Raw genomic sequence first — 12,832 nt, 5'->3', positions numbered from 1 at the left:
GATTCATTGAATGTTCCCTGTTGTTTTTCAGATTTTTTGAAAAAACTATTTAATAACAAAAGTAAATTGGTATTTGCTTATTTCTCACAGTGCGATGGCATCTACATGGCTCGATTTGGCTTCCTCTTCATCCGCACTCTGGTCATAGGGTTTAGGTAAGATGTTCCACTTTGGGGTCCAACTGATGTTCTTTGTCACAGTCACTGATGCTGCTGTGTTTTCAAATGAGCCATGACATGAAAGACACATTTATACATTGGCATGAGATTCCACTGTCCAATGAGAAATGTGCTTTCTTTCAATGCAGCCCAGCTACAGCCAACTGTAGAACAAGTAATACTGCAGCAGAGGTGAGGCTTCTTTTCAATAGCTCTGTGCCATCTGCACTACTTCCAACTTCTGATGACGTGGTACGAACCTTGGTGGACGCCATCCTTGATCCCAACAGTACCCTCAATGTCAGCATTTTCGTCAGCTTTGTCCAAGTACTTGGTGAGTAAAGTGTAGCTACACACTTGTCTTCACTTGGTGTTCAATCAGGGACTACATAGTACTTCATGCATGGTCCATCTGCGAGTGTCTGTGTCAAGATTTTGCAGTTGTTTTGCTTTAGTTTCCCACACCAAACTGCCCTCTTTCATCAACATATGGGAGGACACTTAATGTAAATTTGTGATATTGATGGAGATCTGAATGTCCTTTGGAACGGACATGCCTCCATTTGTGTCCTTCTACAATGAAATGTAAATGTTGAACAGTGGTCTCTGGCCTGTCCACAATGCCAGTGCTCTTGCTGTCCTTGCTATTGCTCAAACCTTTCCTGATCCCATGACAAACTCCTGTAATGACAAATAGTTTTCATTCTTCATTGGGCCAACAGAAAGTTTAGCTGAATAAAAAAGTGTGAAAAGGATAGAAGATGAAGGACATGTATATGAGATAATATGTTTAACATAACCTGTCATGGCTGCTTGCGCTAGGAGGGAAAGTATGTGGCTGTTTCATACTGTAGTGAGCCAAGGAGTCACTGACTCAGTCACCGAATGGGGACATCCTTCCTGTTTTTTCATCCAAATGTTTCTTCCGGCTAACCACTGCAGGATCTAAATTGACTGGAGCAACAACAGCAACTGCCAGAATGACAGCAGCAGTCAATGCAACAACAAGCGTTCCCTCCACTACCGAGGCTGCTCCACCGTCCGTGTATCTGCGAGCAACACTGGAAAAATTGTTTGTGCCAGAATTCACAAATAGAAGCAGTGAAGAATTCAGGAGGCTTGAGGCCACAGTCATACGATTCGTAAGGATAACGTGGAAATCATTGTTTTCAATGCTTCCTTTCATTTTTAACTGACATTCCTAAAGCAACCCACTTAAATCCTGCTATCTGTTCACTTCCCACAGTGCGACGGCATCTACGTGACTCGATTTGGCTCCCGCTTCATCCGCACTGTCCTCATAAGGTTTAGGTAAGATTTTCCACTTTGGGGTCCAACTGACGTTCTTTGTCACAGTCACTGATGTTGCTGTGTTTCCAAATGACTCTTGACATTAAAGACACATTTATACATTGGCATGAGATTCCACTGTTAAATGAGAGATGCGCTTTCTTTCAATGCAGCCAAGCTCCAGGCAACGGCAGCACAAGCAATACTACAGCAGAGGTGAGGCTTGACTTCAACAGCTCTGTGCCATCCGCACAACTTCCAACTTCTGATGACGTGGCACGAGTCTTGGTGGACGCTGTCTCCAATCCCAACAGTACCCTCAATGTCAGCATTCTACCGGACTCTGTCCAAGTGACTGGTGAGTGAGTCGTAGCTACGCACTTGCTTTCGGTGTGTGTTCAATCGGGGACTACATAGTGCTTCATGTATGGTTCATCCACCAGTGTCTGCGTCAAGACTTTGCAGTTCTTTTGCTTTAGTTAACTCTGACAAACTATCCTCTGCCCCTAAGACATCTGTCCAATGGCAGATGCCAAGAGTGAAATCAAGGTGGGCCTTGTGCTCTGTAAGGATGACACAAAACAGCTAAAAGAAGTCCTTGATCGGCCCCCCTCCCAATTTCTGAAATGGGACAGGGACGTCCTTCCTGTTTTTTCATCCAAATGTTTCTTCCGGCTAACCACTGCAGGATCTAAATTGACTGGAGCAACAACAGCAACTGCCAGAATGACAGCAGCAGTCAATGCAACAACAAGCGTTCCCTCCACTACCGAGGCTGCTCCACCGTCCGTGTATCTGCGAGCAACACTGGATGAAGTGTTTGTGCCAGAATTCACAAATAGAAGCAGTGAAGAATTCAGGAGGCTTGAGGCCACAGTCATACGATTCGTAAGGAAACGTGGAAATCATTGTTTTCAATGCTTCCTTTCATTTTTAACTGACATTCTTAAAGCAACCCACTTAAATCCTGCTATCTGTTCACTTCCCACAGTGCGACGGCATCTACGTGACTCGATTTGGCTCCCACTTCATCCGCACTGTCCTCATAAGGTTTAGGTAAGATTTTCCACTTTGGGGTCCAACTGACGTTCTTTGTCACAGTCACTGATGTTGCTGTGTTTCCAAATGACTCTTGACATTAAAGACACATTTATACATTGGCATGAGATTCCACTGTTAAATGAGAGATGCGCTTTCTTTCAATGCAGCCAAGCTCCAGGCAACGGCAGCACAAGCAATACTACAGCAGAGGTGAGGCTTGACTTCAACAGCTCTGTGCCATCCGCACAACTTCCAACTTCTGATGACGTGGCACGAGTCTTGGTGGACGCTGTCTCCAATCCCAACAGTACCCTCAATGTCAGCATTCTACCGGACTCTGTCCAAGTGACTGGTGAGTGAGTCGTAGCTACGCACTTGCTTTCGGTGTGTGTTCAATCGGGGACTACATAGTGCTTCATGTATGGTTCATCCACCAGTGTCTGCGTCAAGACTTTGCAGTTCTTTTGCTTTAGTTAACTCTGACAAACTATCCTCTGCCCCTAAGACATCTGTCCAATGGCAGATGCCAAGAGTGAAATCAAGGTGGGCCTTGTGCTCTGTAAGGATGACACAAAACAGCTAAAAGAAGTCCTTGATCGGCCCCCCTCCCAATTTCTGAAATGGGACAGGGACGTCCTTCCTGTTTTTTCATCCAAATGTTTCTTCCGGCTAACCACTGCAGGATCTAAATTGACTGGAGCAACAACAGCAACTGCCAGAATGACAGCAGCAGTCAATGCAACAACAAGCGTTCCCTCCACTACCGAGGCTGCTCCACCGTCCGTGTATCTGCGAGCAACACTGGATGAAGTGTTTGTGCCAGAATTCACAAATAGAAGCAGTGAAGAATTCAGGAGGCTTGAGGCCACAGTCATACGATTCGTAAGGAAACGTGGAAATCATTGTTTTCAATGCTTCCTTTCATTTTTAACTGACATTCTTAAAGCAACCCACTTAAATCCTGCTATCTGTTCACTTCCCACAGTGCGACGGCATCTACGTGACTCGATTTGGCTCCCACTTCATCCGCACTGTCCTCATAAGGTTTAGGTAAGATTTTCCACTTTGGGGTCCAACTGACGTTCTTTGTCACAGTCACTGATGTTGCTGTGTTTCCAAATGACTCTTGACATTAAAGACACATTTATACATTGGCATGAGATTCCACTGTTAAATGAGAGATGCGCTTTCTTTCAATGCAGCCAAGCTCCAGGCAACGGCAGCACAAGCAATACTACAGCAGAGGTGAGGCTTGACTTCAACAGCTCTGTGCCATCCGCACAACTTCCAACTTCTGATGACGTGGCACGAGTCTTGGTGGACGCTGTCTCCAATCCCAACAGTACCCTCAATGTCAGCATTCTACCGGACTCCGTCCAAGTGACTGGTGAGTGAGGCGTAGCTACGCACTTGCTTTCGGTGTGTGTTCAATCGGGGACTACATAGTGCTTCATGTATGGTTCATCCACCAGTGTCTGCATCAAGACTTTGCAGTTCTTTTGCTTTAGTTAACTCTGACAAACTATCCTCTGCCCCTAAGACATCTGTCCAATGGCAGATGCCAAGAATGAAATCAAGGTGGGCCTTGTGCTCTGTAAGGATGACACCAAACAGCTAAAAGAAGTCCTTGATCGGCCCCCGTCCCAGTTTCTGAAATGGGACAGGGACGTCCTTCCTGTTTTTTCATCCAAATGTTTCTTCCGGCTAACCACTGCAGGATCTAAATTGACTGGAGCAACAACAGCAACTGCCAGAATGACAGCAGCAGTCAATGCAACAACAAGCGTTCCCTCCACTACCGAGGCTGCTCCACCGTCCGTGTATCTGCGAGCAACACTAGAAAAATTGTTTGTGCCAGAATTCACAAATAGAAGCAGTGAAGAATTCAGGAGGCTTGAGGCCACAGTCATACGATTCGTAAGGATAACGTGGAAATCATTGTTTTCAATGCTTCCTTTCATTTTTAACTGACATTCCTAAAGCAACCCACTTAAATCCTGCTATCTGTTCACTTCCCACAGTGCGACGGCATCTACGTGACTCGATTTGGCTCCCGCTTCATCCGCACTGTCCTCATAAGGTTTAGGTAAGATTTTCCACTTTGGGGTCCAACTGACGTTCTTTGTCACAGTCACTGATGTTGCTGTGTTTCCAAATGACTCTTGACATTAAAGACACATTTATACATTGGCATGAGATTCCACTGTTAAATGAGAGATGCGCTTTCTTTCAATGCAGCCAAGCTCCAGGCAACAGCAGCACAAGCAATACTACAGCAGAGGTGAGGCTTGACTTCAACAGCTCTGTGCCATCTGCACAACTTCCAACTTCTGATGACGTGGCACGAGTCTTGGTGGACGCTGTCTCCAATCCCAACAGTACCCTCAATGTCAGCATTCTACCGGACTCCGTCCAAGTGACTGGTGAGTGAGGCGTAGCTACGCACTTGCTTTCGGTGTGTGTTCAATCGGGGACTACATAGTGCTTCATGTATGGTTCATCCACCAGTGTCTGCATCAAGACTTTGCAGTTCTTTTGCTTTAGTTAACTCTGACAAACTATCCTCTGCCCCTAAGACATCTGTCCAATGGCAGATGCCAAGAATGAAATCAAGATGGGCCTTGTGCTCTGTAAGGATGACACCAAACAGCTAAAAGAAGTCCTTGATCGGCCCCCGTCCCAATTTCTGAAATGGGACAGGGACGTCCTTCCTGTTTTTTCATCCAAATGTTTCTTCCGGCTAACCACTGCAGGATCTAAATTGACTGGAGCAACAACAGCAACTGCCAGAATGACAGCAGAAGTCAATGCAACAACAAGCGTTCCCTCCACTACCGAGGCTGCTCCATTGTCCGTGTATCTGCGAGCAACACTGGATGAAGTGTTTGTGCCAGAATTCACAAATAGAAGCAGTGAAGAATTCAGGAGTCTTGAGGCCACAGTCATACGATTCGTAAGGATAACGTGGAAATCATTGTTTTCAATGCTTCCTTTCATTTTTAACTGACATTCCTAAAGCAACCCACTTAAATCCTGCTATCTGTTCACTTCCCACAGTGCGACGGCATCTACGTGACTCGATTTGGCTCCCGCTTCATCCGCACTGTCCTCATAAGGTTTAGGTAAGATTTTCCACTTTGGGGTCCAACTGACGTTCTTTGTCACAGTCACTGATGTTGCTGTGTTTCCAAATGACTCTTGACATTAAAGACACATTTATACATTGGCATGAGATTCCACTGTTAAATGAGAGATGCGCTTTCTTTCAATGCAGCCAAGCTCCAGGCAACGGCAGCACAAGCAATACTACAGCAGAGGTGAGGCTTGACTTCAACAGCTCTGTGCCATCCGCACAACTTCCAACTTCTGATGACGTGGCACGAGTCTTGGTGGACGCTGTCTCCAATCCCAACAGTACCCTCAATGTCAGCATTCTACCGGACTCCGTCCAAGTGACTGGTGAGTGAGGCGTAGCTACGCACTTGCTTTCGGTGTGTGTTCAATCGGGGACTACATAGTGCTTCATGTATGGTTCATCCACCAGTGTCTGCGTCAAGACTTTGCAGTTCTTTTGCTTTAGTTAACTATGACAAACTATCCTCTGCCCCTAAGACATCTGTCCAATGGCAGATGCCAAGAGTGAAATCAAGGTGGGCCTTGTGCTCTGTAAGGATGACACAAAACAGCTAAAAGAAGTCCTTGATCGGCCTCCCTCCCAATTTCTGAAATGGGACAGGGACGTCCTTCCTGTTTTTTCATCCAAATGTTTCTTCCGGCTAACCACTGCAGGATCTAAATTGACTGGAGCAACAACAGCAACTGCCAGAATGACAGCAGCAGTCAATGCAACAACAAGCGTTCCCTCCACTACCGAGGCTGCTCCACCGTCCGTGTATCTGCGAGCAACACTGGATGAAGTGTTTGTGCCAGAATTCACAAATAGAAGCAGTGAAGAATTCAGGAGTCTTGAGGCCACAGTCATACGATTCGTAAGGATAACGTGGAAATCATTGTTTTCAATGCTTCCTTTCATTTTTAACTGACATTCCTAAAGCAACCCACTTAAATCCTGCTATCTGTTCACTTCCCACAGTGCGACGGCATCTACGTGACTCGATTTGGCTCCCGCTTCATCCGCACTGTCCTCATAAGGTTTAGGTAAGATTTTCCACTTTGGGGTCCAACTGACGTTCTTTGTCACAATCACCGATGTTGCTGTGTTTCCAAATGACTCTTGACATTAAAGACACATTTATACATTGGCATGAGATTCCACTGTTAAATGAGAGATGCACTTTCTTTCAATGCAGCCAAGCTCCAGGCAACGGCAGCACAAGCAATACTACAGCAGAGGTGAGGCTTGACTTCAACAGTTCTGTGCCATCCGCACAACTTCCAACTTCTGATGACGTGGCACGAGTCTTGGTGGACGCTGTCTCCAATCCCAACAGTACCCTCAATGTCAGCATTCTACCGGACTCTGTCCAAGTGACTGGTGAGTGAGGCGTAGCTACGCACTTGCTTTCGGTGTGTGTTCAATCGGGGACTACATAGTGCTTCATGTATGGTTCATCCACCAGTGTCTGCGTCAAGACTTTGCAGTTCTTTTGCTTTAGTTAACTCTGACAAACTATCCTCTGCCCCTAAGACATCTGTCCAATGGCAGATGCCAAGAGTGAAATCAAGGTGGGCCTTGTGCTCTGTAAGGATGACACAAAACAGCTAAAAGAAGTCATTGATCGGCCCCCGTCCCAATTTCTGAAATGGGACAGGGACGGCCTTCCTGTTTTTTCATCCAAATGTTTCTTCCGGCTAACCACTGCAGGATCTAAATTGACTGGAGCAACAACAGCAACTGCCAGAATGACAGCAGCAGTCAATGCAACAACAAGCGTTCCCTCCACTACCGAGGCTGCTCCACCGTCCGTGTATCTGCGAGCAACACTGGAAAAATTGTTTGTGCCAGAATTCACAAATAGAAGCAGTGAAGAATTCAGGAGGCTTGAGGCCACAGTCATACGATTCGTAAGGATAACGTGGAAATCATTGTTTTCAATGCTTCCTTTCATTTTTAACTGACATTCCTAAAGCAACCCACTTAAATCCTGCTATCTGTTCACTTCCCACAGTGCGACGGCATCTACGTGACTCGATTTGGCTCCCGCTTCATCCGCACTGTCCTCATAAGGTTTAGGTAAGATTTTCCACTTTGGGGTCCAACTGACGTTCTTTGTCACAGTCACTGATGTTGCTGTGTTTCCAAATGACTCTAGACATTAAAGACACATTTATACATTGGCATGAGATTCCACTGTTAAATGAGAGATGCGCTTTCTTTCAATGCAGCCAAGCTCCAGGCAATGGCAGCACAAGCAATACTACAGCAGAGGTGAGGCTTGACTTCAACAGCTCTGTGCCATCCGCACAACTTCCAACTTCTGATGACGTGGCACGAGTCTTGGTGGACGCTGTCTCCAATCCCAACAGTACCCTCAATGTCAGCATTCTACCGGACTCCGTCCAAGTGACTGGTGAGTGAGGCGTAGCTACGCACTTGCTTTCGGTGTGTGTTCAATCGGGGACTACATAGTGCTTCATGTATGGTTCATCCACCAGTGTCTGCGTCAAGACTTTGCACTTCTTTTGCTTTAGCTAACTCTGACAAAATGTCCTGTTTCATCAATAAGCTTGAGATGGTGTTCAATCAAGTAATAGATAATATTTCTTTTGTCTTTCAGTTGCAATTTGCTTAACATCTTTGTTGCATTTCTTTGGCTTTTCAATATGAACAATCAAGGTGTCCCCCAAAAATAAGCAGTTACTTCGTCAGAATCATTTCTTTCCGATTGAGATATTAATTTTATCTGTAAAGTACGTTATGTGTTTAGCTTCCTTGTTCAATTACGGTTGGTGTTTCAATTTGGCCCTTTGCCTCTTAGCGACACTGCTACTTCCCTTTCACCAGTTACTTCTGAAACCTGTACTTATCCCATGACAAACTGCTGCAATTAACAAATAAGCTGCTCACATAATTAAAACAACACAATGTCTAGTTTGACAAACATCACTAAGAGTACTTTACATGTCACTTCCCACAAATAAACCTGCAGTGTACTGTAAATCCTTCTTTCCATCTCAAAATGTTTACCTCAGGATCTACAATACCGGGACCAACAACAACCACTCACATATCTACAACAAATGGAAGGACAACATCTGATGGGTCAACAAGTGGAGTAGCTACAACAACATTTTTATCAACAACAGGCGGAACAACTACAACAGCAGCTGGATCAACAGCAACTGCTGGATCAACAACAACAAGTAGAACAACAACAACTGCTGGATCAACAACAAGTGCATCAACCGTAATTAGTGGAACCACAGCAGCAGTCACTACAACAACTATTTCTACTACCACTGAGGTTCCCACACCAGTTGTGGTTCTTGGAGCAACTTTAGAAGAACCATTTGTAGAAGAATATAATGATAGAAACAGCGAACCATTTAGAAGGCTTGAGGCAGTTGTCGTACGAGCAGTGAGTACAATATTGAAATAAAATTTATAAATTTTGCTGCATTTATTTCAATCTGAAGAAAACTATTAATTTTTGGCATATATTTGCTTCCCATAGTGCAATTCCATCTATTTTGCCCAATATGACTTCCTGTTCATTCGTGCTTTTGTCATACGCTTTAGGTAAGACTTTGCATTTTGAGAGTCCACCTGACTTTCTCTCTCATGGTCACTGACATTTGCATGCTTGAACATTAATAATTACCAATCAAAACACTTACGTATGCTGAAGTTGTTGTTGTTAATATATGGACTGTTTTTCCTTTTCTATTTGTCACAGGTCAGTTGCACGCTTCACTATAACAAATGTTACTGCAGTTGAGGTGGGACTTGAGTTCAATAGATCTGCGACACCTGCAGAACTTCCAACATCTGCCGCTATTTTACAAACCTTTGTCCGTGCTGTTTCTACTCCTAATACCTTCAACCTCAGTGTTCAGACCAACACCGTCCAAGTACTTCGTAAGTAAACTGTACACATACACTTAATTTGAAGGGCTACATCTGTTCATTTATATACCACACATCGACAACTTCCTCGACTGTGAGGGTGTGCTTTTGTATTTTGGCTAACCAAAATGAAAAATTCTGTTCCATCAGTAAATGGTGTATAAATAATTTTTGTAAAAAAAAAAAAAAAAAAAAAAAAAGATAATTTCTGATTTGCCTTTACATTTATTCTGATCTAAAAAGAACCATTCTTGTTTTATATCCTGCTACCACTAGGGTTGGAGTTCAAAGGAGGACTTTCTCTTTTTGCAGAATTTCTGCCTTTGCTCTCTATACAATGACTGAAACCTTTCTTGCTCCCATGACTAACTGCTGATCTGACAAATACTTTGCACTCTTTCAAGCACTTTTCTGTCATTTAACACAGAAAAACATACAGTCTGCTGTGAACTTTATGTTTCTTCTGGCTAGCAAAACACAATGTTTTCAATATATTTTCACATTGTTCCTCTTTTTAACAGAATCAAATATAGCAAATTTAACTACTACATCCCCCGCTGTAAATACTACGACCACAGCCACCAGTGCTGCAACCATAGCCTCCAGTGCTGCAACCACAGCCACCAGTGCTGCAACCACAGCCTCCAGTGCTGCAACCACAGCCTCCAGTGCTGCAACCACAGCCACCAGTGCTGCAACCACAGCCTCCAATGCTGCAACCACAGCCTTCAATGCTGCAACCACAGCCTCCAGTGCTGCAACCACAGCCTCCAGTGCTGCAACCACAGCCACCAGTGCTGCAACCACAGCCTCCAGTGCTGCAACCACAGCCTCCAATGCTGCAACCACAGCCTTCAATGCTGCAACCACAGCCTCCAGTGCTGCAACCACAGCCTCCAGTGCTGCAACCACAGCCTCCAGTGCTGCAACCACAGCCTTCAATGCTGCAACCACAGCCTCCAGTGCTGCAACCACAGCCTCCAGTGCTGCAACCACAGCCTCCAGTGCTGCAACCACAGCCTCCAGTGCTGCAACCACAGCCTCCAGTGCTGCTGCTACAACTCCAACTACTGAGGCATTAGTCACAAGGCAGCTGAGCTTCAGATCTGTTGGAGAGACATTTACAACTGATTTGCTGAATTCGTCATCTGAAGCATTTACACGTCGAGCCTCACTGTTAACATCAACAGTAAGTATCTTTCTTGGAGTCAAACTGTGGCCAAATGGAAGCTTTTCTAATTAATTCCAGGATGTCACACTATTTCTGCAATATTCCATGTATTCTTGTCGTTCATGCTACGTCTTTGCAAACACATTAATTTAAGGCATTCCCCCAAAATATGCACATAGTAAATTAAAATGTGAGGCAGTTCGAGTTTAAAAAAATGGCTGTTAAACTGTGATTGTCTTTTTTTAAATAAAATTTTAAAGCAAAAAGGGGGGATTTCATTGCAGGGGGTATGTTATTTTTTTGTTTTGTTTTTAAATTTTCAGTCATTGTTCTACTTGAATTGTCTTGAATATGTACTAGTCAATGGAGAAACTGAACCTTGGATTAATAGAAAATGAAACCGTGACATCATGCAAATGATAAACTATCATAACAACGTGGAATGGGAAAGTGTATACACATATATATGATTGTAGAATGCATACTCACAGTTTACTTGTCTGTTTCTCTGCAGCTTACACCTTTCTACCAGGCAGAATTTCCTTCATTCCGCTCATGTATCGTGGATTCATTCAGGTAATTTGTCATTGGGATGCTGACAGACCCTTAAGATATTCATCAAAAATCCACACAAATGAAAATGTTTTTGGTAAATCCTTTTGCAGTAATGGATCAATCATCAACAACGCAACCCTCAGATTTGCATCTATGTCTGTTCCTAATAACACGGCGATCAGAAACGTTTTGATCAGCGCAGCTTCAAATGTCACAGCCTTCAACATCGACACCAGCTCCATTTTTGTGGAAAACACAGGTGAGCAATACTGAACGCTATCTCGTCAGAAATGACATTACTGAACTGATTGCTCATGCACTGCCTCGCTTCTTTTTCTCAACATTTACAGAAGTGTCAGGTGGAGTAAGCCACAAGATGAGCCTGGCCACTGCATCCTGCTTGGTGCTGCTGTCGTGGCTGCTGTCATGCCAGCAGTAGCGTCTCTGCTGATGTCCGTGGAAAATCCCACTGGAAAATGTCTGCAGTCGCTGCTGTGAGAGAGAACTTTGCATGAAAGTTACTTTTATTTGAAAATCCAAGAGGACCTTCTGATGAATTGCATATATAATCTGACTTGGAAGGAACTTATGGATTTTAAATTCACCAAAATTACAATTTTCTCAGTTTATTTACAAATGTAATTTATTGTGTTAAATAATTTAAGTTATAAATAATGATACTGAAATTAAACATGAAGGCAAATCTTTAAAAATGTTATAATTTTTAATGACAATTCTTAATTTTATGTTTTAATCTAAATAAGGGCTGGTGATGCTGACAGCTAAATAATGTCTCAATGAAGGAAAATATTCAGCGAATACTCACATTGTGATTTCTCCTTTTCTTTTACCTTCCATTTGGCAGATGCAACATATATATTTTGTACCCAGCAGAGAGTCTTTATATTCAGGAGTTTTCATAGTCTTCCTTTCAGATCTCACATATTTTTAGGATGTCACTGTGGCATGTTAAACATCAATTCACTGTTCAGGTCTGTGGCCTGTTAATGTTGTTCTGGTTTTTTGTGTTGTTTGATGCTCTCTGTTTATATCCTTGTGTGGTTGGTTGATTTTCTTCACATATTTGTTCACATATTGCATGTATTCTTTCATCTGTTAATAAAAGAGGGAAACAATGTGCAGCGTATTCATTGGATGAGCTATCATATCTTAACACTGAACTGTCCACCCACCGTGTTTGAAGTTCAGCTAATATTGCTAAAGGTGGTCGAGGTTTGTGACACAACGGAAACACACCATGTCCCAAAGGAGGTTTTTCTAAATTTAAGTAAATATGTATAAAATACATTTTGTAGATGCTAACCTGTCTCCTCTGAATGGCTTCAAAAGTATTGTTTCCCTGGTAGTTCCTTCTACTTCCAACTCATGGAGCAGTCGCTCTGTTGTTAGCTTAGACGGCAATTTAGGGTCGAGAATGGGACACACATTGAAGTTGTGAGTAAAATTTACCAAATGTATCAGTCACACATTTTCTTAATAGCTACTAGCCAGACAAGATTGATTTGTAGCTTTCTGCCTTTTTCTTGAGGTGACTGATTGTCTGTTGGATATTGTTTAAAAATAAAATAG

General features: G+C 43.5%; 1 protein-coding gene across 1 annotated transcript; it reads left to right on the top strand.

The window, feature by feature from the left end:
* Window positions 1-1,109: 1,109 nt before the first annotated feature.
* Window positions 1,110-12,366, top strand: LOC118470365 (uncharacterized). Its single transcript, XM_055008040.1, has 28 exons — window positions 1,110-1,300; window positions 1,405-1,469; window positions 1,622-1,806; window positions 2,137-2,336; window positions 2,440-2,504; window positions 2,657-2,841; window positions 3,172-3,371; window positions 3,475-3,539; window positions 3,692-3,876; window positions 4,207-4,406; window positions 4,511-4,575; window positions 4,728-4,912; window positions 5,243-5,442; window positions 5,547-5,611; window positions 5,764-5,948; window positions 6,279-6,478; window positions 6,583-6,647; window positions 6,800-6,984; window positions 7,315-7,514; window positions 7,619-7,683; window positions 7,836-8,020; window positions 8,643-9,028; window positions 9,125-9,189; window positions 9,347-9,528; window positions 10,038-10,705; window positions 11,202-11,263; window positions 11,353-11,501; window positions 11,593-12,366. The coding sequence occupies exons 1-28, from the start codon at window positions 1,139-1,141 to the stop codon at window positions 11,679-11,681; spliced, it is 4,713 nt and encodes a 1,570-aa protein (XP_054864015.1). The 5' UTR covers window positions 1,110-1,138; the 3' UTR covers window positions 11,682-12,366.
* The last annotated feature ends 466 nt before the right edge of the window (window positions 12,367-12,832 follow it).

This window comes from Amphiprion ocellaris, chromosome 23 (assembly GCF_022539595.1).
Source record: "Amphiprion ocellaris isolate individual 3 ecotype Okinawa chromosome 23, ASM2253959v1, whole genome shotgun sequence".
Lineage (NCBI taxonomy): Eukaryota > Metazoa > Chordata > Actinopteri > Pomacentridae > Amphiprion > Amphiprion ocellaris.
Note: the sequence above shows the minus strand (reverse complement) of the source record. Positions and strands in the feature narration are given on the sequence as shown.

Coding starts and splice junctions, on each gene's coding strand:
- LOC118470365 (XM_055008040.1), top strand. CDS start 1,139: ATGACAGCAGCAGTCAATGCAACAACAAGCGTTCCCTCCACTACCGAG. Junction 1,807..2,136: donor GGACTCTGTCCAAGTGACTG/GTGAGTGAGTCG, acceptor TAACCACTGCAG/GATCTAAATTGACTGGAGCA. Junction 6,479..6,582: donor AGGCCACAGTCATACGATTC/GTAAGGATAACG, acceptor CACTTCCCACAG/TGCGACGGCATCTACGTGAC.